This window comes from Nicotiana tabacum, chromosome 19, assembly GCF_000715075.1.
Source record: "Nicotiana tabacum cultivar K326 chromosome 19, ASM71507v2, whole genome shotgun sequence".
Classification (NCBI taxonomy): Eukaryota; Viridiplantae; Streptophyta; class Magnoliopsida; order Solanales; family Solanaceae; genus Nicotiana; species Nicotiana tabacum.
The window spans coordinates 45,695,804-45,721,325 of record NC_134098.1 but is presented as its reverse complement, the minus strand read 5'-3'; the positions used below and the strand labels follow the sequence as shown (position 1 = coordinate 45,721,325).

General features: G+C 37.2%; 1 protein-coding gene across 1 annotated transcript; it reads left to right on the top strand.

The window, feature by feature from the left end:
* Positions 1-11,291: 11,291 nt before the first annotated feature.
* Positions 11,292-12,715, top strand: LOC142173456 (uncharacterized). Its single transcript, XM_075239050.1, has 2 exons — positions 11,292-12,036; positions 12,309-12,715. Exons 1-2 carry the CDS (start codon positions 11,292-11,294, stop codon positions 12,713-12,715), a joined length of 1,152 nt encoding a protein of 383 aa, XP_075095151.1.
* Positions 12,716-25,522: the final 12,807 nt, after the last annotated feature.

Below are 25,522 nucleotides of genomic sequence, written 5' to 3'. Positions count from 1 at the left end.
TCCATCCATGCCTTCTAGAAACTACTACCCACTATTATTATGACACGTGTCTCGCAAGTCGGCTGACGCGCTTGGCCAGCAAAAGATCAACCGTAAGCGCCCCCGATTCTCCTACATATGCTGTCTCTTAATTTTGTCACCAAAATCCATTTAAATACCTTTTAACTTAAGCGTGTCAGGTGGGTGGGTTCGGGATCGGGATCAGCCTGAGACCGCGGGCCAAATGGGCCAGGATCGATAGAACTGATATTAGTGAGTCTGGACCGGTATTGTGGGCTAGTCCTATGTTTTGTGATCGTCAGGGACCGGGACTGTTTGGACCGCCAGGGATCGGGACCGGACCAGTCCGTGACGGGCCAAATGGTCCCAACGGTAATATTTTTTTTAAAAATGAAAAATTTAAAAAACAGTCGTTGGGCTGTCAAAAATAGTCGTTGGCTATTTATAAAATAGTCATTTAACCCCCCAACTTTGTTTTAACCCAAAACTTTTTATATTAAAGTATATCAAAGGCTCTGAGTCCATCCATGCCTTCTAGAAACTACTACCCACTATTATTATGACACGTGTCTCGCAAGTCGGCTGACGCGCTTGGCCAGCAAAAGATCAACCGTAAGCGCCCCCGATTCTCCTACATATGCTGTCTCTTAATTTTGTCACCAAAATCCATTTAAATACCTTTTAACTTAAGCGTGTCAGGTGGGTGGGTTCGGGATCGGGATCAGCCTGAGACCGCGGGCCAAATGGGCCAGGATCGATAGAACTGATATTAGTGAGTCTGGACCGGTATTGTGGGCTAGTCCTATGTTTTGTGATCGTCAGGGACCGGGACTGTTTGGACCGCCAGGGATCGGGACCGGACCAGTCCGTGACGGGCCAAATGGTCCCAACGGTAATATTTTTTTTAAAAATGAAAAATTTAAAAAACAGTCGTTGGGCTGTCAAAAATAGTCGTTGGCTATTTATAAAATAGTCATTTAACCCCCCAACTTTGTTTTAACCCAAAACTTTTTATAATTACACTTTTTCCTTATTTTCAACTATAAATACCCCCTCATTCTTTCATTTTTCTTACAAAATCAATATCAATCTATCATAATCTCCCTGTAATTTTCTTATATACTTGCTACTATTGCTTATTTTATTGTTACAATTTGTGAAAAAATTGTGAAGGTGGTGAATTGAAGTCTTCAAGTCTTCAACGATAATCAATTTTCAACAAGTTGTTCGTCAATTCGGTAAACTCGTTCCAATTCTTAAGTTTTAATATTATAGTTTTGTTTGTTTTATTTATTTGCTATTACTTGATTAATTAAGATGGCTTCCTTAAAAAAAAACTTTTTGGTAAAAATAAGAGAAAATCAAAGAGTGGCGAATCTAGTGGTCATGATGTTCCTCCTCCCCTGCCCCCGGCTCCCCGAACCAAACCCCATATCCGTCCTACACCTGCTATTTTTGATACCGATAATAGTTTATTACAATTTACCGAGATTGAATTTTGTCATAATATTGCACCCGGTGAACATTTAGACCATGAATTAATGAATGCTCTTTATTCTAATAATTATAATACTATTGATGAAAATAATGATGAGGAAATTGATCTTGATGAAACTCAACCGGATGATGATACACCCACTAGTCTTGCTCTTGATGTTAACCTAACTAGTGATAAACCTGCTAATCCAAATGATGTCCCATATGATACTCATGTTACTGCCTCTACTTTTTCTAGACAACCTACCAAACGGACGGAAATATCTCATGTTTGGCCTTTCTTTACTCAACTAGTTCCAAAAAATAAGGCTAAGTGTAAAACTTGTGGTAATGGGTTATCTTTTAAATATTTTGGATCGGGGGAGGGGAGGAGAACTTTGGCTAGACACATAAAAAAAATACCCTCAAGATAGAATCAGATATGAACGTTTGAAAGCTTTGGCCGAGGGGGAAAATGTACCTAGTCCTATTCAGGCTGACCCTAGTACCGGTTCAAATCAATTTCAACCGGGAATTAATACTGTTACCAGTGGTATTTTATATTATGATCCAAAAAAAGATCGGAAAGAATTGTCAAAAATGGTAACTGTTATGTGCTTACCTTATAGTTTTCCTTTTGATCCTAACTTTGTGCATTATATTAGAAAAAATTTTAATCCTACTTATAAAGGTTTTTCTCGAACAACCGTAAAGAGCGATATTTATAAATATAAGCATGAATATGAACAATATTTGCGTTATTTATTTACTCATATAAATTGTCATGTTGCTATTACAACTGATATGGGTAGAAGTGGCAATGACTGTGATTACCTTACTGTTACCAGTCATTGGATTGATGAGGATTGGATAATGCAAAAACGCATAATTGCGTATAGAATAATTAATTCACGTCACACATGGTAGTTTATTGCTAGCACATTTACGGATATTTATAGATATTTTTGCATTAATGATGAAATAATGTCAGTTTCAATGGATAATGCTACTAGTAACACAAATGTTATAGCCTTGCTTACCACTACGTTAAATCCTGCATTTAGTAATATTTTTCATGTTAGATGTATTTGCCATATTTACCATTTAATTGTGGGTGATGGTATGAGAATTTTAAATATTAAAATTGAAAAGGTTAAAATGGCTCTTAACTGGCTTTTTTATTCAAATCGTAAAAGTAGACTTAGAGAATATTTTAAAAGATGCGATGAATTTGGCCTAAGAGAAAGAAAGGTTCCTAAACCTTGTCCAACTAGATGGAATTGCATGTATGAAAGTTTGGTTGTTGCATATGAATATAAAAACCCCATAAACTCAACGTTTAATGCACATGTAAGTGATGATGAGCACCTTACGAATGAGGATTGGGCTAATGTTAAAATGCTTGTTGATTTTTAAAAAAAATTCATATTGCTACAAATGAATTTTTTGGGCAATATTATCCTACAATTTCTAATTGTTTAGTTTATATTGTAGAACTTGCAAATTTGTTTGCTAATTTTTTAAAGGATGAGGAAAATTTTAATTTGCTATTGATTCTATGAGAAAAAAGTTTTAAAAATATTTGTTCCCTATTCCCCTTATTTATGGTGTTGCTGCTTTGTTAAATCCTTGTATGAAATTAGGAGGTCCTCAATTTTGGTACGAAACTGTTTATAATGGTTTAGCACTTGAAAATGATGAGTTGTCTCAACTTTCAGAAGCAATAGTCTCAATTAGAATAAATGCTCAAACTATTTATAATGCTTATCAAGTTGCATTAAATCATGCTAGACCAAATGTTCCAACTCCTTCTTCTTCTGATTCTCAATCATCTAAAAGACTACGGGAGTAAGAGCACTTAGTGCTTGGGCGGGGTTTAGGGGTTCTCAAGGTTCTAGTAGTAGTGATTTTTCACAACTAAATGAGCTTGAAGTTTATTTTTCGCGGGAAATTGAGGAAGTGAATCCCGACGGCTCCTTTAATCTTTTGCAATGGTGGAAGGACAAAGAAAAATACTTTCCAATACTTTCAAGGATGGCCCGAGACATTTTAATTATTCAAGTTTCAACAATGGCGTCGGAGAGCGCTTTTAGTCAAGCAAGACTTCAACTCGGTGATTATAGAGCATCTATGAGGGAGAGCTTGGAAAAGTCAGTACTTTTCAGAGATTGGATCCATTCGAAAAGAAGAAATTTTGGACTTGCTGAATCACAACCAGAGGAAGACGAAACTTACAAAGAACTGCTAGCTGAACTTGCGGAGGATGTTGCTTCGTCCAACAATGGAAGCGGCAATGATCAAGCTACTTTTCCGCCACCACCAACGGAAATTTCTCTGAACCTTGAAGGATTTATGAAGTTTGTAAGAGATACCATATAACTTGTATAAACAAAAATTAGTATGTATTATGTAACTTGTATTTTTTCACATCTTGAGTAGTTTCTTTTTCTTTTCAATGGTGGTATTAGCACCTTGTTCTGCTCATTCCATAGGGGGAGGAAGACTAAGGAAGATATTGTCATATTTTTTAATGCTATAATAAAATTACAAGGCATTGCTTTGAATATCTCTTTACAATATTTTTGACTTTAAATTTGAATTAAATAATTTAGGTCACAATTCTATAATAAAATTTACAAGGCATTGCCTTAGAGATTTTTTTTTAACATCTTTTTGTCTCTAATTTCTATTTAATTTTTTTTAAAAATCTGTTGGGCCCATTTAGCCCGCGAGCTGGGACCATGAGTTCGTGGGCCCAGTCCCGGACCGGTTCCTACAAAAAGACCATTTGGCCCGGGACCGTTTGGTCCGTTTAATTTGGGACCGGCCCGAGACTGTTTGGACCGACCCGCTTGGCCCGTTTAGTTAGGGACCAGACCGGGACCGTTTGGATCGACCCACTTGGCCCGTTTATGGCTCGAACAGGCCCACATGCTACCCCTACCTTAACTTATATCCCGTTTGGCCAAACTGCAAAAATCAGCTTATTATGAGAAATACTTTTTCTCAAAAGTGCTTTTTTCAAAAGTACTTTTGGCAATGAGCAGTTTGTGTTTGGCTAATTTATTCGAAAAGCACTTCTGAGAAGTAATTAGTGTTTGATCAAGCTTTTAAAAAGTGCTTTTAAGTGTATTTTTCTCAAAAGTATTTTTGGAGAGAAATTACTTTTTTCTACTTCTCCAAAACTGCTTATGTTTCTGCTTCTACTCAAAAGTACTTTTTTTCTCTCTAATAGTTTGGCCAAACACTTCAACTTTAGAACAAAAGCACTAAAAAATATTTTTGGTTTGGAAAAGTTTGGCCAAATAGGCTAATAGTCATGTTTCATTTAAACACACCTATTACATTTCAGCTGTTTCACTTAAACATAATTTTTACAATTCTAAACAAGCTTAAGTGCGTAAATGTTACTTACCACTGACGTGACAATTAACACCACTAACAAAAAGACAAGTGAGCAAAGGGAAAAAAATGGAAGAAGAATGTTTTCTTTTTTCTATTTATTCATTTTCTTTCTCGTTTTCCATTTTTTTGACTTAAGCTGTCAATCATATTATCAGAAATTTTTATGGCCTGCTACAAAATTCCATCACTAATTGCAAAACCCATTTCTCACTTCTCCCCAAGAATGCCACCACCTAAACACTTAGAGAAAACAAAACCAGATCTGAATTGAAATTTAAGAACAGAACTTCCCGTGGAATCTCCAATAACCACATCAACCATCTATAGGTCAAAATCAACCAATTCACATCTATGAAATTCAAGAATAAAATTAAATGGGAATGAAAGCAGAATAAGATAACCTCCAAATTCTAAATTCGAAATTTAAGGTTTCGAACTCAAGTGGGTGTGTTCATAGAGCTTTTAAGTTTCAGCTTTAATCTTTAACTAATATTATCAATAACAATATGCAATTTCTAGTTCGTGACGACCTTCCAATTGTTCGTGACACACCACAAATCTGAAATCCTTCAAGTTCAAGATCAAGCTCTTGAATCATCATTTGTGAGGAGAAGAATCAAAGGACTACAGCTCTTTAGATTTGAGATATTCTAGAGATTGTAACCTCATCACTTGAAATCGAATATAAAATTTGTCGTTATATTTCTTGTCTTGGTTATTATTTTTCAGAAACGAAATTTAGTTGTTACAAATTTTGGCACGCCCGGTGGGAAGATCTCTACCTCTCATCTCTTGTCAACTCTCAACATTCGGCATCATTAAGATGGTTCCAAAGAAGATCAACCCAAAAGTTGTTGACTCTAAGTTTTCTTCTAACGTTGAAAGTATCCTGAGCGCTACTATAGGGAGTCTTGGGCCAGTCACACAAAGCAAGGCAAGCATTTTGGGACAACAAGCACTCAATGTCGTCTACTCCAATGCATGTTTTGAGATCTTCATCATCCGGAGAACAAAGCTCATTTGCTAGCCAATCAGAAGGAGGAGATAATATCACAGTAGTTGTGGAGAAGGTTTTTTCTCAATTTACTTTATACAATACCAAGAGTCCACTTACCCAACCTGATGATGAAGTTTTAAGTGTTGAATCTACGCCAATATCACTACATGACATGTTCCAAATTGAGTTCAATCTATGGGAAGATCCTAATTACTCTTCATCATCTGCAATAATAATGGAGACAATGATGACTATCACTTCGACAATGGAGGAGCAACTCGCAAATCTGACAAAGGCGATTGAGGGCTTAACAAAGTATGCTCAAGATCAAGATGTATGCATCGCAAAATTGACAGGCATAGTTGAAAGCATGATGGATGGAGAATCAAGACATGCACCTAGAAAGCTCCTCGAAGTCCATGAGAAGGTTGATCCTCCAACAAATCAAGTTTCATATGCCAAAGAACTTCATGTCTCCTTCAAAGGATCAATTCCCATCGAACAATTAAAAGAATTCATCATGGGAGCTATCAAGGATAATTATGAGGTCGCCGTAAAGTCTTCTCTCACATACGCAAAGCCATATATTGCAAGAATCGATAGCTTGAAGATGTCTGACGGTTATCAACCTCCCAAGTTTCAGCAGTTCGACGGCAAGGAAAATGCAAAGCAATATATGGTGCACTTTGTTGAGACATGCAACAATGCAGGGGATTATGGAGATTACCTTGTCAAGTTGTTCATCCACTCACTAAAGAGGAATGCTTTTAATTGGTACATCGACCTCGAGGCTAGATCCATTGATAGTTGGGATCAACTGGAGCAAGAATTTCTCAACCGCTTTTATAGCACAAGGCGTACTATGACCATAGTGGAACTTACTCAACGCTCGCCAACGAAAAAAAGATGAACCAGTTATCGATTTTATCAGTCGATGGAGGAATGCAAGCCTCAACCGCAAAGATAGGCTAAGTAAAGCTTCCGGCATAGAGATGTGCATCCAAGGTGGGGACTTCGTTACATCTTGAAAGGAATTAAGCCTTGGACATTTGAAGAACTTGCCACCCGCGCTCATGATATGGAGTTGAGCATAGCCTATACGGGAAATGAAGGGTTGCCTATCTACGAACCTCGCAAAGGAAGGGACATAGAAGAAGTCAAGAAATGGAGCAAGTTTGTACCAAAAAATGAAAGCAAAGAATCCACACTACGAAGGTGAGCAAGAAGCAGAGTATGAAAACAACTTCCTCTCAAGACAATGCAAATCAAAAGTTGACTTTCAAGGAGATTTTAGAAAAGGAGTACCCATTTCTATAGACTCTGACGTGCCTGCAATATTTGAAGAACTCTTCGAGCTAAAGCTTATTGAGCTGCAAGAGACGAAGCAGTCAGATGAAGCTGAAAAAATCAATGACCTGAATTACTACAAATACCATCGGCTTGTAGGTCACCCTCTTGATAAGTGCTTTGTCTTTAAGGACAAAGTTATGGATTTAGCCCGTCAAAAGAAAATCGAGCTTGAAGATGAAAAGGCTAGCACAAACCATGTGTCTATTGCCTTTGGATCATTCGATCCAACTGAGATATGCACATGTGAAGGAATAAAGATGAAGAATTGTTAGAGGATGACAAAGTCCAAGTCGATCAACCTGATAAAGAAGGTTGGACCCTGATGACTCGTCGAAGACGTCGTAAATTGAGTCCGCAAAAAGATCCACTAAGCAACCTATAAGGAATAAGATGGTAAGAATACCGAAGAAGCAACAAATGGTTAAGCACCCAAAGAAGGTAAGGATAGAGACACACCATCACCAAAAGCCACGCCACCCGATGACTTTGGTAGAATTTTTGCCGAGTTGGTTTCGCATGAGGATTTCTGATGACAATAGCAAGGCCTTGTGTTGTAATGCTGATAAAGAAGAAGAGGAAAAGAATGAATTCATATCAACAACGTCTCCATCACCGTATAAAAGTCTTATTGCGTCCCCATTCCAAGAAACAGATGTCTATAATGCAAAAATCACATTCACTGAAGACGATCTCCTACTTGGTGAGATAAAACACAATAACCCTTTGTTTATGGTAGGTTATGTGCTCGAGCGAAGGATAAATAGAATTTTGATAGATGACGGATCTGGATTTAATATTCTTCCTATTCTCACAATGAAAGAACTTGGCATCTCAACTAAAGAAAATTTTGAAATCCGTATGATGATTCAAGGATTCAATCAAGGAGGCCAAAGGGCCATTGGTGCTATCAAATTAGAAATCACCATGGGAGATATGCATTCAAGTGCATGGATGCATGTGATTGACGCAAAGACTTCATACAATTTGTCGCTTGGTAGGCCGTGGATACAAGAGAACAATGTTGTCCCATCAACTTACTATCAGTTTTTGAAGTATAATAAAGATGGAGTCGAAAAAAATCTAGTTGCTAACGATAATCCGTTCGCTGAAGCCGTGACATATGTCGCTGATGCAAAGTTCTACTTGAAAAACTACATTGTGAAGAGAGTAAAAGTTGATGACATCACGAAGGTCAAAGGTGATAATATCACGTCCAAAAGGGTTGAAGTAGCTTCTGGTGAAGATAAAGTTATAATAGGAGCATACCAAGTTCTGAAAGCTCACAAAAAGAATGTTGCAACTTTAGGCTAGAATATAGTTCCTTTATTTCGCTACATCCCAAAAATGAAGAAAGATGAAGGAGAATCATCAAGCCTCCAAAAAGATGCGCTAAAAGAATTAACCCTTCCTATCAAGCATATTGATACCATAAAGTTGTCTTCAAAGCTACTCGAAAAGCTTGTGGCCCTAACATGCCTCAAAATAAGGCACTCCCCATAATGTGCACAAGTGAAGGTTTTGATCTGAATATTTATAAGTCATTCGCAAAGGTTGGATATGATCCCAAAGAACCATCTAAGCTAGGGAAGCTCCCACATGAAGCTACTAGGAAATAAAACATGATGAAAGATAAGGAGTACGTGGTGAATCAATCACGTGAAGGACTGGGTTACAAACAACCCCCACTAGTAAGCATCTTCATAAGAAGAGCAAGTAGTAACTATATCATGATGGAAGATGAACCTGTTGATCCTAATAAAATACCTCCTGTCTTTGATCGACTTGAAGAACCAACTACAAGAACTTCCATATTCGAGAGGTTGGGGCCGTTGAAAAGGAAGAAGAACAAGTCCCAAAGAAATTATAGAAAAATAGGAAGATATGTGTCATCTAGAGTCCAAGTATCTCAAAGAGTGTCAAAGTCTGGTCACTTCTAAAATAAGGCAACAATCAAAACTTTTAATTTCATGTGGAGAGGTACTCAAAGCGAAGACTCACACAGTGGTCCACACTAGAGAGCGTGACGATGATGAAAAAAGTGTAAGATCTCCATATCACATTACTACAAATGAGGAGCAATACTCTTCATTAAGAAGGTCGACAGAAATTTGGGAGACATCTCTTGGAGTGGCTATATATCTTTCAATTATGGTGATCCCCAAGAAGACGAAGATGCCAAGGATGGTCCTCTGGAACTAAAAAAATGAATTAAAATGACAGTTGATGCATTAAAAGAAAGCAACCTTAACATCGAGGAAGACTCCAGGCCCACCTATGTAAGTGCTCTACTAACCGCAGATGAAGAAAGCACTTATGTGAAGCTACTCAAAGAATATAGAGATGTCTTTGCTTGAAGCTACAAATAGATGCCTGTTTTAGATCCTAAAGTAGCAGTTCACCGTCTCGCGATCAAGAAAGGATCTCGTCCTATTAAGCAAGCCCAAAGACGCTTCAGGCCAGAATTGATCCCATCAATCAAAGTCGGTGTCAATAAACTCATTGTTGATGGTTTTATTCGGGAGGTTAAATATCCTACATGGATTTTAAGCATTGAAGAAGAATAAAGGCCAAATTCGAGTTTGTGTCAATTTTAAAGACCACAATAATGCATGCCCTAAGGACGAATTTCTGCTCCCCATCCTAGAGCTTATGATTGATGTAACCATCGTATACGATGTGATGTCTTTCATGGGCGAATCATCTGGCTACAATCAAATACGTATGGCACCGAAAGATGAAGAGCTTATTGCATTTCGCACTCTTAAAGGCATTTACTACTATAAAGTAATGCCTTTCGGCTTGAAGAATGCTGGTGCCACATATCAAAGGGAAATGCAGAATATCTTTGACGACATCCTCCCCAAGAATATGGAATGTTATGTGGATGATTTAGTGCTGAAATCAAGAAAAGAAGGAGACCACTTGCAAAATTTAAGAATGGTGTTCGAACGACTCCAGAGATATCAACTTAGAATGAACCCGTTGATATGTGCATTTAGAGTTACTTCTGGGAAATTCCTTGGCTTCATTGTTCGACATCGAGGGATTAAGATAGATCAAGACAAAGTTGATGCAATCTTGAAGATGCTCGAGCCCAGAAATATACATGAATTGAAAAGTCTACAAGGAAAATTGGCGTATCTTAGAAGATTCATCTCAAATCTAGTGGGGAAGTGCCAAACTTTTAGCCGTCTCATGAAGAAGGGTGTACCTTTTGAATGGGACCAAGCTTGTAACAATGCATCCCAAAGCATCAAATCCTACTTGATGAAACCTCCGGTTCTGGCAACCCCTATATCTGAAAAGCCATTGATTATATATATTGCGGTTCAAGAAAGGTCAGTTGGAGCCCTTTTGGCCCAAGAAAATGGTGAAAGTAAAGAAAATTCCCTCTACTACTTGAGTAGGATGATGACCCCCAAATGAGCTGAAGTATTCTCCGATTGAAAAGTTGTGTCTGGCATTGGTTTTCGTAATTCAAAAGTTGAAGCACTACTTTCAAGCTCATGTCATTGTCTCGTCTCAAAGGCAAACCCGATCAAGTTTGTTATGTCAAAACCCATCCTCAATGATCGATTTATCAAGGTAGTACCTCCAATTTCAACAATTTGAGATTGTGTACATCCCACAAAAAACTCTGAAGGGCCAGGCTTTGGCAGATCATCCAGTACCTGATGATTGGGAGTTGACTGATGAACTATCTGATGAGGATGTAATGGTCATCGAAGTGCAACCACCTTGGAAAATGTATTTTGATGGTGTCGCTCATCATGAAGGAGCTGGCGCAAGTGTCGTGATTGTTATTTCTCAAGGAGAGGTCTTGCCATATTCCTTCACCTTAACACAATATTGCTCCAATAATGTTGTGAAATATCAAGCACTCATACTTGGGCTTGAAATGGACGTTGATATGAGGCAACTCCAATTATATATTTTTGGAGACTCCGAGTTAGTTATCAATCAATTTCTAGGTAGCTACAAGGTTAAAAATCCAGAACTGCATCATTATCATGATTATGCGCAGAAATTGATAGGATGGCTTGGCAATGTAACTCTTTAGCATATGCCATGGAAGGAAAACAAGAAAACTGACGCCTTAGATACTCTAACTTCGACATTGACTATACCCGGCCAGACGCAATTTACTATCTGCCAAAAATGGATAATACTGCCAGATGAGAACGAGGATGAAGAAAGCAAGCTCGAGCGTTCGGTAGCCATATCTGAAGATGAGAAGGTTGATTGGAGACAAAATATGATTGACTACTTATGTTATGGGATACTTCCAGAATATCCAAGAAGAAAGACCAAAATTCGTCATCGTGTCGCTCACTTCCTTTACTACAAAGATACTTTTTATCGAAGATTATTTGAGGGAGTTCTCTTGCGTTGTTTAGGGGAAGATAAAGAAACTCAAGTTATGAAAGAGGCACACTCTAGAGTTTGTGGATCATATCAATCTGGGTCGAAGCTCCACTTTCACATTAAGAGGATGGGTTATTACTGGCCGACAATAGTGAAAGATTGCTTAGATTACACCCGAAGATGCAAGGCTTGGCAGTTTCACGCTAATTTTATACACCAACCACCTGAAATGTTACACCTTACTATTGCATCTTGGCCATTTGACGCTTTGGGATTGGATATTCTTGGACCACTTCTAAAATTTTCTAAAGGGAAACTATACATCTTGGCTACAACTGATTACTTCTCAAACTGGGTTGAGGTCGTCGCTCTCAAGGAAGTAAAGAAGGAGAATGTTGCAAACTTCATTCGAGTGAATATCATCTATCATTTCAGCATTCCTAGTTATATAATAACAGATAATAGAAAGTCGTTCAATAATAAATTGATGACCAAGATCTGTGACCTTTTTGGCTTCAAATAACGCAATTCATCAATGTATTATGCTGCTGCAAATGGACTAGCTAGAGCATTTAACAAGACACTTTGCAACTTGTTAAATAAGGTCGTCTCCAAGTCTGAAAGAGATTGGCATGACATTATGAAAGAAGCTTTGTGGGCATATCAGACGACTCATCGCATGCCGACACAAGCAACTCCTTATCTCTTATTTAAGGAGTCGAAGCAGTTCTTCCTCTTGAGCGTCAAATACCATCCTTACGACTTGCTATCAAAGAAGATCTTACTGAAGAAGAAAATACTTTGTTGCACCTTGAAGAACTGGAGGCCCTTGATGAGAAAAGACTCAAAGCTCAACAAAGTCTTGAATGTTATCAAGCTCATCTTTCTCGTACTTTCAACATAAAGGTTTTCTTGATGACCTTCCAAGTTGGTGATCAAGTTCTTGCAGTAAGAAGACCCATTATCACCTCTCGCAAATCTGGGGCCAAATTTACTTCAAAATGGGATGGTCCATATGTTGTGCAAGAAGATTATTCAAGTGGAGCTTACAAGCTAGTTGATATAGATGACATGAGAATTGGCTCCATTAATGGGAAATTTTTAAAGAGGTATTATCCTTGAAGAAGAGACGCTCCTTAATGCACGAACCTAAATTGCTTGTTGCTATGCTCCTGGCCCGCACAAACCTAAACTGTGAACAACACCCAAAAAAAAAGGAGTTTGCTAAGTTGAAAACCTCGAAAGAGGCGACCTAGGCAAAAGTTAGAACATTAAAAAAATTCGCTCGGTTAAAAACCTTGAAAGAGGCGGCCTAGGCAAAAAAGAAAGTTTTCTAGGTTGAAAACCTCGAAAAAGGCGGTCTAGGCAAAAGTTAGGACATAAAAATATTTTAAAAATCTCACATTATTTTGAACTACGTTACGACTTGATCATCTTCACTGAGGTACGTAGGCAGCTTAAATTTCATTATAAGTTCAGTCACATGAGTAAAATAATTTATTTATTTTGAACTATGTTATGACTTGATCCTCTTCACTGAGGTACATAGGCAACTTAGAGTTTCATTCTAAGTTCAGTCGCATAAGCTTAAAAAATGTGTTTCAACGTGACATGATCATCAAAATTCGAGTTGAGGCATCACGTTGATTACTCCAAATAGGTGTACATTGCAGAAAGAAAAAGGGCAATTTGTGTCGAGCCAAAATGGACATTTTATTGCTTCAATACTACAAGGATCTGATATATCATTGTCAAGAAAATAAAAGAATAAAAATATTTATACTTCTTCCTATATGAATAATCTAAGTCATAAAAGCAATTGACGCAAAAGGTTGTCGCTGACTTGTCTTGAATGCCTTACTAAGTTCGCTTCATTTTTTCGAAATATGATGCTACCACAAAAGCTTTGCGTAATTGAATCCAATGTGAATTATTCCCCCGTCATATGGCCTAGATGTGGAATTTCTAATTTGGGTTATGAAGGGTCAAGCAATACATGATCTAGAGCTTTGACTAATCCAAAAGATCTTATGCCTCAAAAACTTCTATATGAATGCGAAGTTGAAAGTTTACTGCAGTTAGGTCGAGTTTGAGAATTTTCTATTGATAGTACAAAAGGATTTCTGAAATGAAATTTATATGCATTTTAGGTCTCCGAGTACTTTCTAATGGCGCAAACTGATTGGAATTCTGACATTCCAAGCTCAAGATACAATTGTTTTCGGCAAGAAGGTAGGCGATCTGAAAGTTTACTGCAGTTAGGTGGAGTTCAAAAAAAAATCACTGTCCTAAAGGAGTTCTGCCATAAAATTTATATGATTTTAGGTCTACAAGTTTACTTTCTAACGGCGCAAACATATTGCAATTCTGACAGTCCAAGCTCAAGATACGAACTTATTCGCCGAAAGTACGCGAATCTAAAAGTTTACTGCAGTTAGGTCAAGTTTGGGAATTCTATATTGATAGTATGAAAGGAGTTCCGCTATGAATTTTATATGTGCTTTCGGTCTCCGAGTCTACTTTCTGACAGTGTAAACGGATTGTAATTCTGACACTTCTAGCTTGAGATACGATCTTTTTCGAGATCACTGCACGAATCAAAACATTCACTGCAGTTAAGTCGATTTCGCGAATTTTCTATAGTCTAAAAAGAGTTTTGCCATGAAATTTATAGGTATTGCAGTCTCTAAGTTTTATTTCTAACGGTGCAAATAGATTACAATTCCTTCACTCCTAACTCAATATATGACTTTCTTTAACAAAAGTGCACGGAGCAGCAAGGCCAACTCACAAGACACCTGCTGAAATTTAAGAGAGAAATAATTGGGAGTAACAGAGGGAATCCAAGTCTCAAAGGTAGATATCACATACTAAAAATAAAGATACTTTTATTACTCCAAGAATAAGTACTCTATTACATGATGTTAGTTTTTCAAAAAATCGTAAGTAGAGAATCCTAAGCAAAAACAAAACTCAATAATCATGGAAAAGGTGTGAAGCTAAGGATTTGTTGTCGACTTGTCTCAACTGCCTCTTTCAGGAGATAATTTCTCTGCTTCATCATCAGACAATGGATGATTCTCTATGGATGATTGGCTTCAATAGTATAAATCTCCCCTTCGGTAATGACAACATTCTCTTGATTTTTAGCCAACTTCACTTGTTATTTATCTAAGAGCGCGATGATTTTCTTCTTTTTTGGAGTCCAAGGCAGCTAGTTGTTGTTCGACACTCGCAAGTTGGCTTGAAGCTTCTTTACAGACTCGTTCACTTTTTCATATTCCCGTTTTGCATCATCGAGGCGTCATCGTGCATCAGAAAATGACTCTTGGTGAGATTCTTTAGTCATCTTGGATGATCTTAAAGTATCGTAATCCGCATACGTCTTAAAGAAAGCCTCAACAAGAGCCTCTAAAGTAGAAGTATCAATAATATTCTCTTTATTAATTTCCTCAAGAGTCAACGCGATACTTTCCTCCAACTTTGTGAAGCTATCCAGAGAATCAAGAGAGAACTCTTTGATCCATTCACACAAGGTAGGCCACATTCGTATTATAAGTTTAATGCGGGAGATAGCTTCTTGTGGTTTAAAGTTTGGAGCATCTAGATACAAAGGCCATGGAGTAGGCTCGAAGACTTTTTGACATTTTGCTTGACTTTCGGCTACCTCCATCTTACTCGTCATGGATGGCTTGGAAAGCATAACATTTTCTGAGGTGCGACTCTTTGGGCAGGCTCAAATGTGTGAGGACTTTTTGCGGCCACAGTGAGGGAATTTGGGCTTGTAACACAGTCTTCCACCATGTTGCCACCAATTACATCATCATACAACTCATCGACGCCCAACTGCAATTAAAAAAATAATAACTTTGGTGTTCAAAAAAAAGAAAAAAAAGGAAAAGGAGTAAATTTGAAGGAAATAATATTTACTCGTTTCTCCAGTTCAGACAATGGCACCGTTGAGCTAGGGTCACCCTCTACGAATAATCCAATATCGATACTAAGAGTGTCCAAGCCAATGAACTCATTATGGCTCGTGTCCTTAGCCTTTTTCTTTGAACGATTCCAATGTGTGTCGTGACAAACGTCACACTCGTTCGAACTGGAAGTTGCACTAACATTCACAACCTCATTGGGTAAAGCATAAGGTTGAGTCCTTTCCTCGCTTGTTGGCACGACGTTGGTTGTCTTCGTAACATCTTTATTTTGTGAAGTAGGAGGCACTTTTATTTTGCAAGGATTGTCCGTCACCTTGACAGTGGCAACAGTTGTTATAAAAGTCAACAAAACATGTTTATCTCCTCTGTTCACACGGGTATCCCCACCCGTTGAAGGGGTAGACTTGGATAAGACCTTGGTGCTTTGCGAAGGATCTTTCGATCTTAACTTGGACTTGGAAGAATTGGAAGACCTTTATGGGCGTTCTTTTGATGTTGATCACATTTGGACGATAAAGGAATATCATCTTTCCTTGGAACTTTCAAATGATGTGAGTACTTTGTCGGGAAGAGTGCACTTGACGAGCTGACCACCAATTTGCATGCTCACGAGTCATTAGAGGCCCCTCTTCTGATGGACGCATAGGGACGATAACCTTTGACGAGCCTCCAAGATGAACGGAGGAGTCCCAGAATTGCACTAACATTTTCAGTGAGCCGTCATAAGGTCGCTCTATGAGGTTTCCAGGAACATCCACAAGATTCCAAAATATGACAGTCATCATGCCTAAGGGTGATGAAGCTTGAGTGAAGACTTATAAAAATGTCACTCCAAGAATTCGATTGTTCGTCACGATCGGTCAAAATGCTTGGCCATCTTTTCGCGAGAAACCTTGCAACATTTGCGTATCTCGTTGTAGATGCTTAACACGATAGTAGATGTTAAAATATGCTTCTATTTATCCATATACATAATGAATAGGAAAGAGTTCTTTGCAGGCACCCAAATCTTAAGAAGTGGAGATCTCCTTCAAGCCATGGTAGATACTTGCAAGGAGTGGAACCGCTAAGGAACACTTCTCTCTATGAGCCATCAAACTCGCGATTTTGAAGACACTAGCACTAATGTAGTCAATCTTTACATTGGGGAACACCAATTTACAAAGACAACATGTAAGGAAAGCCACCAAATAAGTCTCATCTCTAAGTGACTCCTCCACACCTAGCTCAACAAAGGGGGCATTCTCCTCGTCGTCGTGGCAGGAAGCTTGTGTCGATATTCCCAGAAGGATTATGGTTCAACGTTGGCCTTGTAGTCCGATTCCTTGATGACTTTTACGGAGGCTTGGCATACCTACTCGGACCTCGAAACCAAAACTCCACCCAATCACGAATGGAGACCTCGTGGATATCATCCTTCATGAGTTTGTAGAACGCCGAGAACAGGTTTAGGCAACTTCTTGGGAGGAAAGGTTTTCCTTGATCGTCTGCTTGTGTCAACTCCTTAGTTGAGGGGATAACTTCACCATAGAAGTATCCATGCAATGGAAGGCCTCCGATTGGTTGCAAGTCCAACAAAGAGATGGAGAGTTCACCAATAGAGGTAAAAACTGTGTTGGTAGACAGATGCCAAAGCTCGCAAAAGGCACAAAGGGCATTCCCATTGTAGTCATACGTGAACAACGAAGCAAAGATGGCGTCATAGACCTTGATGCCATCTAGAGTCAACTTGTTGTGGGAAAGAATATCTTCTACCCACTCCCAATATTTGGACGTATAGCGAACTTCACGAAATCCGGAAGGAGGAACACTCCAAGTTGCAAGACGTCCATCGTGATCATGATGAAGAGGACTAGCAGACGCGACCTTCTAATGGGTGGAAGACTTCAAAAGTATGACCTTCATGTTGGTTTCTTTGACCGAAAATCTATCTAATGTATCCTTCGTCTCTCTATTCGACCATTCTGCAAGATCAAAGGAGGCGTCAAGCGGCTTTCTAGCGAGCGCGAAAGCACCTATCACCAGAGGATAAACTTTTAAAGCGAGAACTTGGGCACGTGAATTCTGCTTATTGCTAATAATCTCAAGGTGTGGATATGGTGTATCATGGTTAATAAAATGCATCCTTGTTGATGGAATTTACAGTCCGATGTGCTGCTTCGAGAGTCTGCAAAATAAAAAGACAAAATCCATGAAAATCGGCAAAACTGAAGGGGCAACACATCACAATATATTGTCTAAATTCAAGAAAATATATGGGAAGATATAGGGACATTCTGATTTTGATTTTTACCTATGTTGTAGATCCGGAAGTCTAGTTTCTGGAGCCATAAACCGCTCCTGATTTTGATATTCCTACACCTAGATATAAATTTTTCGGTGAAGAAGTGCAAAGCTGAAATGTCGAGCGCGACCGAATTTGAACCAAGTTTAAGAAGTTCACCTGGGGCGATACAATGCGAATTTAAATTCAAATTTTTGATATGTTGCAACACTCTGAGTCTAGTTTCAAAAGAATCAAGAGTCTTGTATTCTCGATACTCCTACGAGGAGATATGAAGGTTTTTCGGCAGACGAGACAGTTTCTGCAACAAAAGAGGAAATCGTCAATTATGGACATTGCTTTGAACCATGGAAACTATAAGTTTTGATAGCAAAGAATAAAAAAGAGACCATCTCAGACTTACGAAAAGAAAGAAATTGATGAACAACCTTCTCAACGAAATTATGTTTGGCTTGTCCATGACAAAGGAGAACCAAGCTTTGTTGTAGAATTCTAGAGAAACACCTCTATTTATAGTTTTTCTCCTCGTTGGTTTTTCCTTGACATACAAGAACTTTCCTTTCAAGGAAAGGGTGGTTCCTTATTTGATTAGGATTTGGGAAGCATAACATGGTAATAAAAATAAATTTTGAAGCAATTGTGATATCAGGAAAGCTAAAAGGAAAATATTACTACCAAATTTGCTAAGTCTCTATTTGGTCCTATGTAAATTGGGTTTGACTTATTTATTTTAAGTCCATACATGTTCTTTCCATAAAAGGAATGATGACCAAGTGGTATGGAACGAAAAATACTCCTCCGATCGACAGGCCAAGTTATTTTAGAAATTTGGTAATACTACTGCTTAGTTCCGCATTGATGGTTATTAATTCATATTGCGAGCTAACATTTAAGCTGCAACACGATGATCATGGTATTTGCCAAAGGCAATTGATGCAACTAAATTCTTCTCTAACATGGTAGAAAAAAAAGAAACAAGATGGTTAACTTTGGTACATCGGACCAGTGGCGAAGCTAGGAATTTTCCTAAGGGTATTCAAATTTATCAGAACTGGAAAAAAATTCCCGACAAAGGGTGTTCAATATGTATTATATACCTCTAAGACGTAATATTTTACCTATATACACAGTGCAATTTTTCGAAGAAGTGTGACCATGTGGTCTCGCCACTACATCGGACCATTTGGTTAAATGATTCATGAAGGGACGTTATCTTCATGGGTACTTCAAGTCTCTTCTTGATTTCGGCAAGCCTACATCTCGACAAGCCTTGAAGCAGGGGTCATTTGTAGACAACTAAAATTTTATTAAATTTAAATTCACAAGTAATTTAGATTTTAATCATATATTAAATAAATATTAGTCCAATAATACTATGGGCTAGTATATTCGGGTCCATTATTTAAATATAAAATAAATTAATTTAAATAAAAGGATTTTTACCTTCCTATACATTATTTGAAACTTTACTACCCTCCCTACTCAAGTTTCAATTTAATTACATAAGCATATACAATTTACCAATTATATACACTTTAGGAATTAAATGAGTATCCCTTTATATTAGGAACTGAATAAGGAATCAATTATTTTCCATCCTTATTCTCTCTCCCCCCAAATCTCTCTCTGTCTCTCAATCTCTCATTCTCTGTTCTTTCCCCAATTTTTCTTCCTATGATGTCCTGTATTTTTTATCCTTTCATGTTGTATATATTTTTAATGGAATTCATCAATGGATTTCAATCGTTTTACTATAGAGTTTTAACTTAGCAATTTCCTTTCATGTTGCACAATTGGTGTTCAAATTGAAACTTTCAATCAATATATTTTGAAGGTGTTTGACTCTCCACCATTGACAACCATTAAAAAGTTTTGAAGCTTTGAATTCGAATTTGGGTTTCAAAAACCATTATTTGTTTGGATTGGGTATTGTTGCAAACAATTGGGAATATTGTTTGGAGTTTATATCTCAAAATTTTGAGGGTGTTTGGTGAAAGATTAGACTTGATTTTGGCTGAATTTCAGATTGAAAGAAGAAGAAGAAGAAGAAGAAGAAGAAGAAGAAGAAGAAGAAGAAGAAGAAGAAGAAGAAGAAAAAGAACACATGATATACAATATACTTACAAAATTGTAGTATAATTTTATGTAAATTGTATTCTCTTGTAATTATATATTTGTTTTTATTTAAATGTTGTATGAAAGTTGAAAAATAGTTGTATAATATATGGATCATTTGTATAAAATTTGTATTTAAGTTATCAATACAATCTTTTTATATAAAGTTATTGATATGTATCAAAATTGTATTAAGAGAGAAAGTTTTGATTGGAATTTTAGAGAGGAAGAAACACACACCACATACAAATATATACAAATCAGATACAAAATATACAAAAGACATATTGTATAAAATTTGTATGAAAATTGTATTTAAGTTGTATGGATGTTGTAGATGTATTTTACCTGTGTAAAAATAATGTATGAAAGTTGTAGATAAGTTGTAAATAAGTGTATACTATATAATTAGTCGTATGAAATTTATTTTTAGTATATATGTTGTTGTAGATATATCAATTTGTATTAAATTTGTACGAAATTTCTTTTTAAATTGTTATGTTGTTGTACCATCAAATTGTATAATATTAATTATAAGTACGATGTATCTATTTTAGTGTTGGTTTAAATAGGTTTCGTTAATTTGTGATATATTAGTGTATTGGGTAAGTTAACCAATCAAGTGAAGCAGATTACTTTACTAGCCCCGCATAATAGTTATTAACCTTGTAAAATCTTTGGACAAATTTTGCTACATATCAACAACTCTATGTAAAAAGATAGTATTGATAACTTAAATACAAATTTTATACAACGATTCGTACATTATACAACTATTTTTCAAGTTTCATACAACATTCAAATAAATATATATATATAACTATAACAGAATACAATTATACTACAACTTTACTACAATTTTGTAAGTATATTATATGTCATGTGTTCTTCTTCTTCTTATTCGAGTTTCAATCTAAAATTCAGTCAAAATCAAGTCTAATCTTCAACCCTCAAAATTGAAATATAAACTCCAAACAATATTCCCAATTGTTTGCAACAATACCCAATCCAAACAAATAATGGTTTTTGAAAACCCAAATTCGAATTCAAAGCTTCAAAGCTTTTTAATGGCTGTCAATGGTGGAGAGTCAAACACCTTCAAAATTTATTGAGTCGACATCTATACAAGTCCTTGTTGTCCCACTATGACATAGTGCAAAAGGCTTCAATTTCTATATAACGTATGACAATGCAACTTATCTAGAACCTCTTATATTGAAGTTGGGGCAGTCTGGGTAAGAATTCAAAAATGGTTAAAATGACGTAATGGAGCCTTAAATATGTTTGCTCTTTTTTTGTTGGTACGCTTTAATTTTCTGAAATTCTATGAATTTCGGAACGTTAGTAATTAGCATATCCCCAGCTACGTGTAATGTGAAAATATGATAGGGAAAGAGGAGATGAGAGAAAAAAGAAAAAAAAGATGTAACTGAATCCCTCAAATTAAGGCACTAATAATGGATTTGTATATAAATTGTAAGAAAAACTTGTTTAGATCTAGTAATATACAAAACTGGGATAATTTTGATAAATAAGTTTCAAATATTGTATAGGAACGAAACCATTCCTTAAATAAAAATCCAATATATTATTGGGCTAGCCCGTCAATTGGTCTTCTATCAAATGGGTCGGCCCATAAGCCTCAACCTTTGTCACGTCCCAAAACCACGTGACCCGTACCCGACACACTACCCGACACAACCGAACCAAACCATGTGATGCACCCAAATCATATGCATTAAAACCAATTTAAATGCGGAAGCTCCTTGAAAATCATATACATTTTCAAGTTAAATGATAAAATATTTTTCAATTCAAAATATCACATGACGTCTTTCATGATAATAAAAATGAGACTAAGTAAAATAAATATAATTTCATGTATGTCGTGTATAACTCCGTTATTATAACTGTTCACAACTATCTGTGGAGCCTCTATACCAAGAATAGAACCAACGGTTGGAGTAATTCCAACAAAATAAAATAAGAAAGAACATGATAGCTACCACGAGATAAAAGTGGTGCTTTATAATACCTCAGAAAGAGAGTCATCCTAGCCTGACTGCATGCCACGTATCATATCATCCTGAAAGATGTAAAGTAAGCAGGACCCTGGAGGGGGGCCCTAAGGGCTGAGTACACCACATCGGTACTCAATAAGTGTCATAGACTCTCTCTAACTCAAGTTCTTGGGACAAACTTTATAAAAATAATGCACCAATATTTGATATAAAACGATAAATTTTTTTATCAATTCACGACCCTTGTTATTTTAAATAACAACTAAGTGAAATATAACCCACAATATAAACTTTTAAAGCATTTACATCAATCCAAGATTTTGGATAAAATCATACAAAATTATTACTTTGCTTTAAGTCATCGGAATCAATTTCGGCTCCTTAGGCCTAAACAAAAGAAACTCATCATTAACTTTCACTGGGAGTACTATACCATCACCGACATAAGAAGGTCAACTAGGTTATGTTCCTAGCGGCAAGTATCATATACCCTACTTGCTCAGGTCGTCTCATCGTAGTGCCATACGAATCGACTCAGCCATGCTAATAATAGTATAAAATAGTACCCTCTCGAGGGAGAGAACTCTGTCGTAGTCTATACCACAAAGTGGCCATCTACGCCTACACCGACACATGTAGTTTCATGACAACGAACACGATATATCCGAAGTCAATCTCGGTGAATACAAGTAACTCCCAAAATATTTGATACTTCAAAAATAGATTCATAGCATAGTAGCTTCAAATGATCTATTTTTATCAACTCGTAGCATTTATAGAAAATCTAAATCATTTGAACAAAAATTAAATAAATAATCTTTTACATGCTACAACCTTTAGCAATTTAACGTCAATCTTTAAAAGATACCACAAGTGCTATTCTGTTCGTCAATTTCCAAAAGAAGTACTTTTCCTGAAAACTTATCTTTAGCACTCAAATATGTATACTCTTGTCAATATGTAAGTTTTGATAAAAACTTATAATATTTACCTTGAGTGTCACTTTGCCAATAAGATTTAAAATAAAATTTTATAAAACGGCATGACACTACGTATGCAACATAATATTCTAGTACATGGAGACATCGTGTCACGACCCAAAATTTAACCTATCGTGATGTCGCCTATCTCAATACTAGGCAGGCCGATAAAATCAATTACCCCTGATTTCCTTTAAGATTGAAAAACAAAACATAATATTTAAATACAATACAAAATCCCACAACTACCGATACGAACACTCCCCAAAATATGGTGTCATTGAGTACATGAGCATCTACTATGAATACAAGTCTGGAAAATACGGTCTATAATAGTCTAAGACCAAATATATTAAACAAGGAGATAGGAAAAGAGAGACAAGGTCTGCGAAATACGACAGCTACCTCTGAATCTCTGGAAAATCAACCGTGCTAGAGAATCAACACCCGTTATGTCCGAAAATACCTGGATCTGCACACGAAGTGCATGGTGTAGTATGAGTACAACCAACTCAGTAAATAATAATAATAAATAAGGAACTGAAGATAGTGACGAGCTACACAATTATAGTTCATTTCCTGTAATTCCAGCAAAGAATAGACATGCTTTCAAATCCGACAGTTTAAGTCAAATTAATTTTATACAGTTCAAGTTCATGTAATCCGGATATAAAATCTTTCAGAAAATTTCACAACAATGACAGATAACAACTAAGTGCAACAACAAATAAAAAAGCAAGTACAACCTCTTAGGGCAACAATTACTCAACTCGTCACAACAACTCAACCACTCGGCTCTCAGCCATCAGCACTCACACTCAATGGGTACCCGCGCTTACAAGGGGTGTGCAGACTCCGGAGGGGCTCCTACAGACCAAGCGCTATAATCCGCACGGACAACTCATGTGCTGCACAGATAACTCACGTGCTATAGTATCAATATCTGGATCCGCACGGACAACTCACGTGCTATGGTATAATATCTGGATCCGCACGGATAACTCACGTACTGCACGGACAACTCACGTGCTATAGTATAATATGTCACAATTAGGCCCTCGGCCTTACTCAATCATAAATCTCTACAGTCTCTCGGGCTCTCAAAAATCATGAAATCAGCCCAAACAATAGAGACTGAGATAAAATAACAAGTAAACTGTGACTGAGTACAAAACAATAATTTAGCAGATAATTCATCATGTACACAATATTTATGGGTCCCTACAGTGCTAACACATAATCTAAACATGATTTCTAATATGATTTACAGCAAATTTCTACAACACATAGAGAGCATATAGCTAACAACAAGTTATTCAACTTTATAGTTTCACGGGATAGACCAAGTCACAATCCCCTCAGTGCACGCCCACACGCCCGTCACCTAGCATTTGCGCCACCTCCAAAATAATCACATGATACCAAAATTCGGGGTTCCATACCCTCAGGACCAGATTTATAACTGTTACTTACCTTAAAGCGTGAAATTCTTTACTCTGCTATGCCTTTGCCTCGCAAATCGGCCTCTGAATGTCTCGAATCTAATCATTGATAATTTTTTCCAATCAATAAAATTTATTGGAATTAATTCCATAAGAAAATATTAATTTTCCATAAAAATCCAAAATTTAGCTTAAAAATCGCCCATGGGGCCCACATCTCGGAACCCGAAAAAAGTTTCAAAGTATGAACGCACACTCAACCACGAGTCTAACCATACCAACATTACTAAATTCCGATAACAATTCGGCCCTCAGATCCTCAAATGTATCCAAGAGGGTTTTCAAACTTTTCCAACTTAATTCACAAATTAAATGATAAAAACAACTGTGGATTCGGGTAATTTAACCAATATTGAGTTAAGAACACTTACCCCGATTTTCTTCTGAAAATCTTCGAAAAATTGCCTCAATCCGAGCTCCAAATCGTTAAAAATGGAAAATTGTATGAAGTCCCATTTTCTGAACATAAACTTTTAGTCCAGACCTCTATTCTTCGCGAACGCGACAGGTCCCTCGCGTTCGCGAAGCACAACTCGACTGCCCAGAAGTTAACCCTTCGCGAATGCGACCATGGCTTCGCGAACGCGAAGCTTTACCAGCTCAGACCTTCGTGAACGCGACCACAACCTCGTGAACGCGACCACAACCTCGTGAACGCGTAGAACAAGGACCTGGGGTCTCCAATTGCCTCCCTCATCTTCGCGAACGCGACACCACTCATGCGTTCGCGATGCACACACAGACCATACCTTCACATTCGTGTCCTCCCCTTTGCGAATGCGAAGAACAAAAATCTCACCACTCCGAAAACACTCTTCGCGAACGCGAGGGCCTACTCGCGAACGCGAATGAGGAAATCAGAAAAATGCAGCGGCAGATATCAGCAATCTCACCAAAGCCAAAAATGATCTGTTACCCCCTCCCCCCCCCGAAACTCACCCGAGCCCCCTAAGGCCCCAATCAAACATACCATCAAGTCCTAAAACATCATACGAATTTAGTCGAACCCTCAAATCACCTCAAACAACGCTAAAACCACGAATCATACCCCAATTCAAGCCTAATGAACTTTGAAATTTCAAGTTTTCA

Bases quoted from the DNA above. Each gene is read 5' to 3' on its own strand.
- LOC142173456 (XM_075239050.1), top strand. From the start codon at position 11,292: ATGCCATGGAAGGAAAACAAGAAAACTGACGCCTTAGATACTCTAACT. The intron at 12,037-12,308 runs GTTATATAATAA...CTCTTATTTAAG, and splicing joins CTATCATTTCAGCATTCCTA to GAGTCGAAGCAGTTCTTCCT.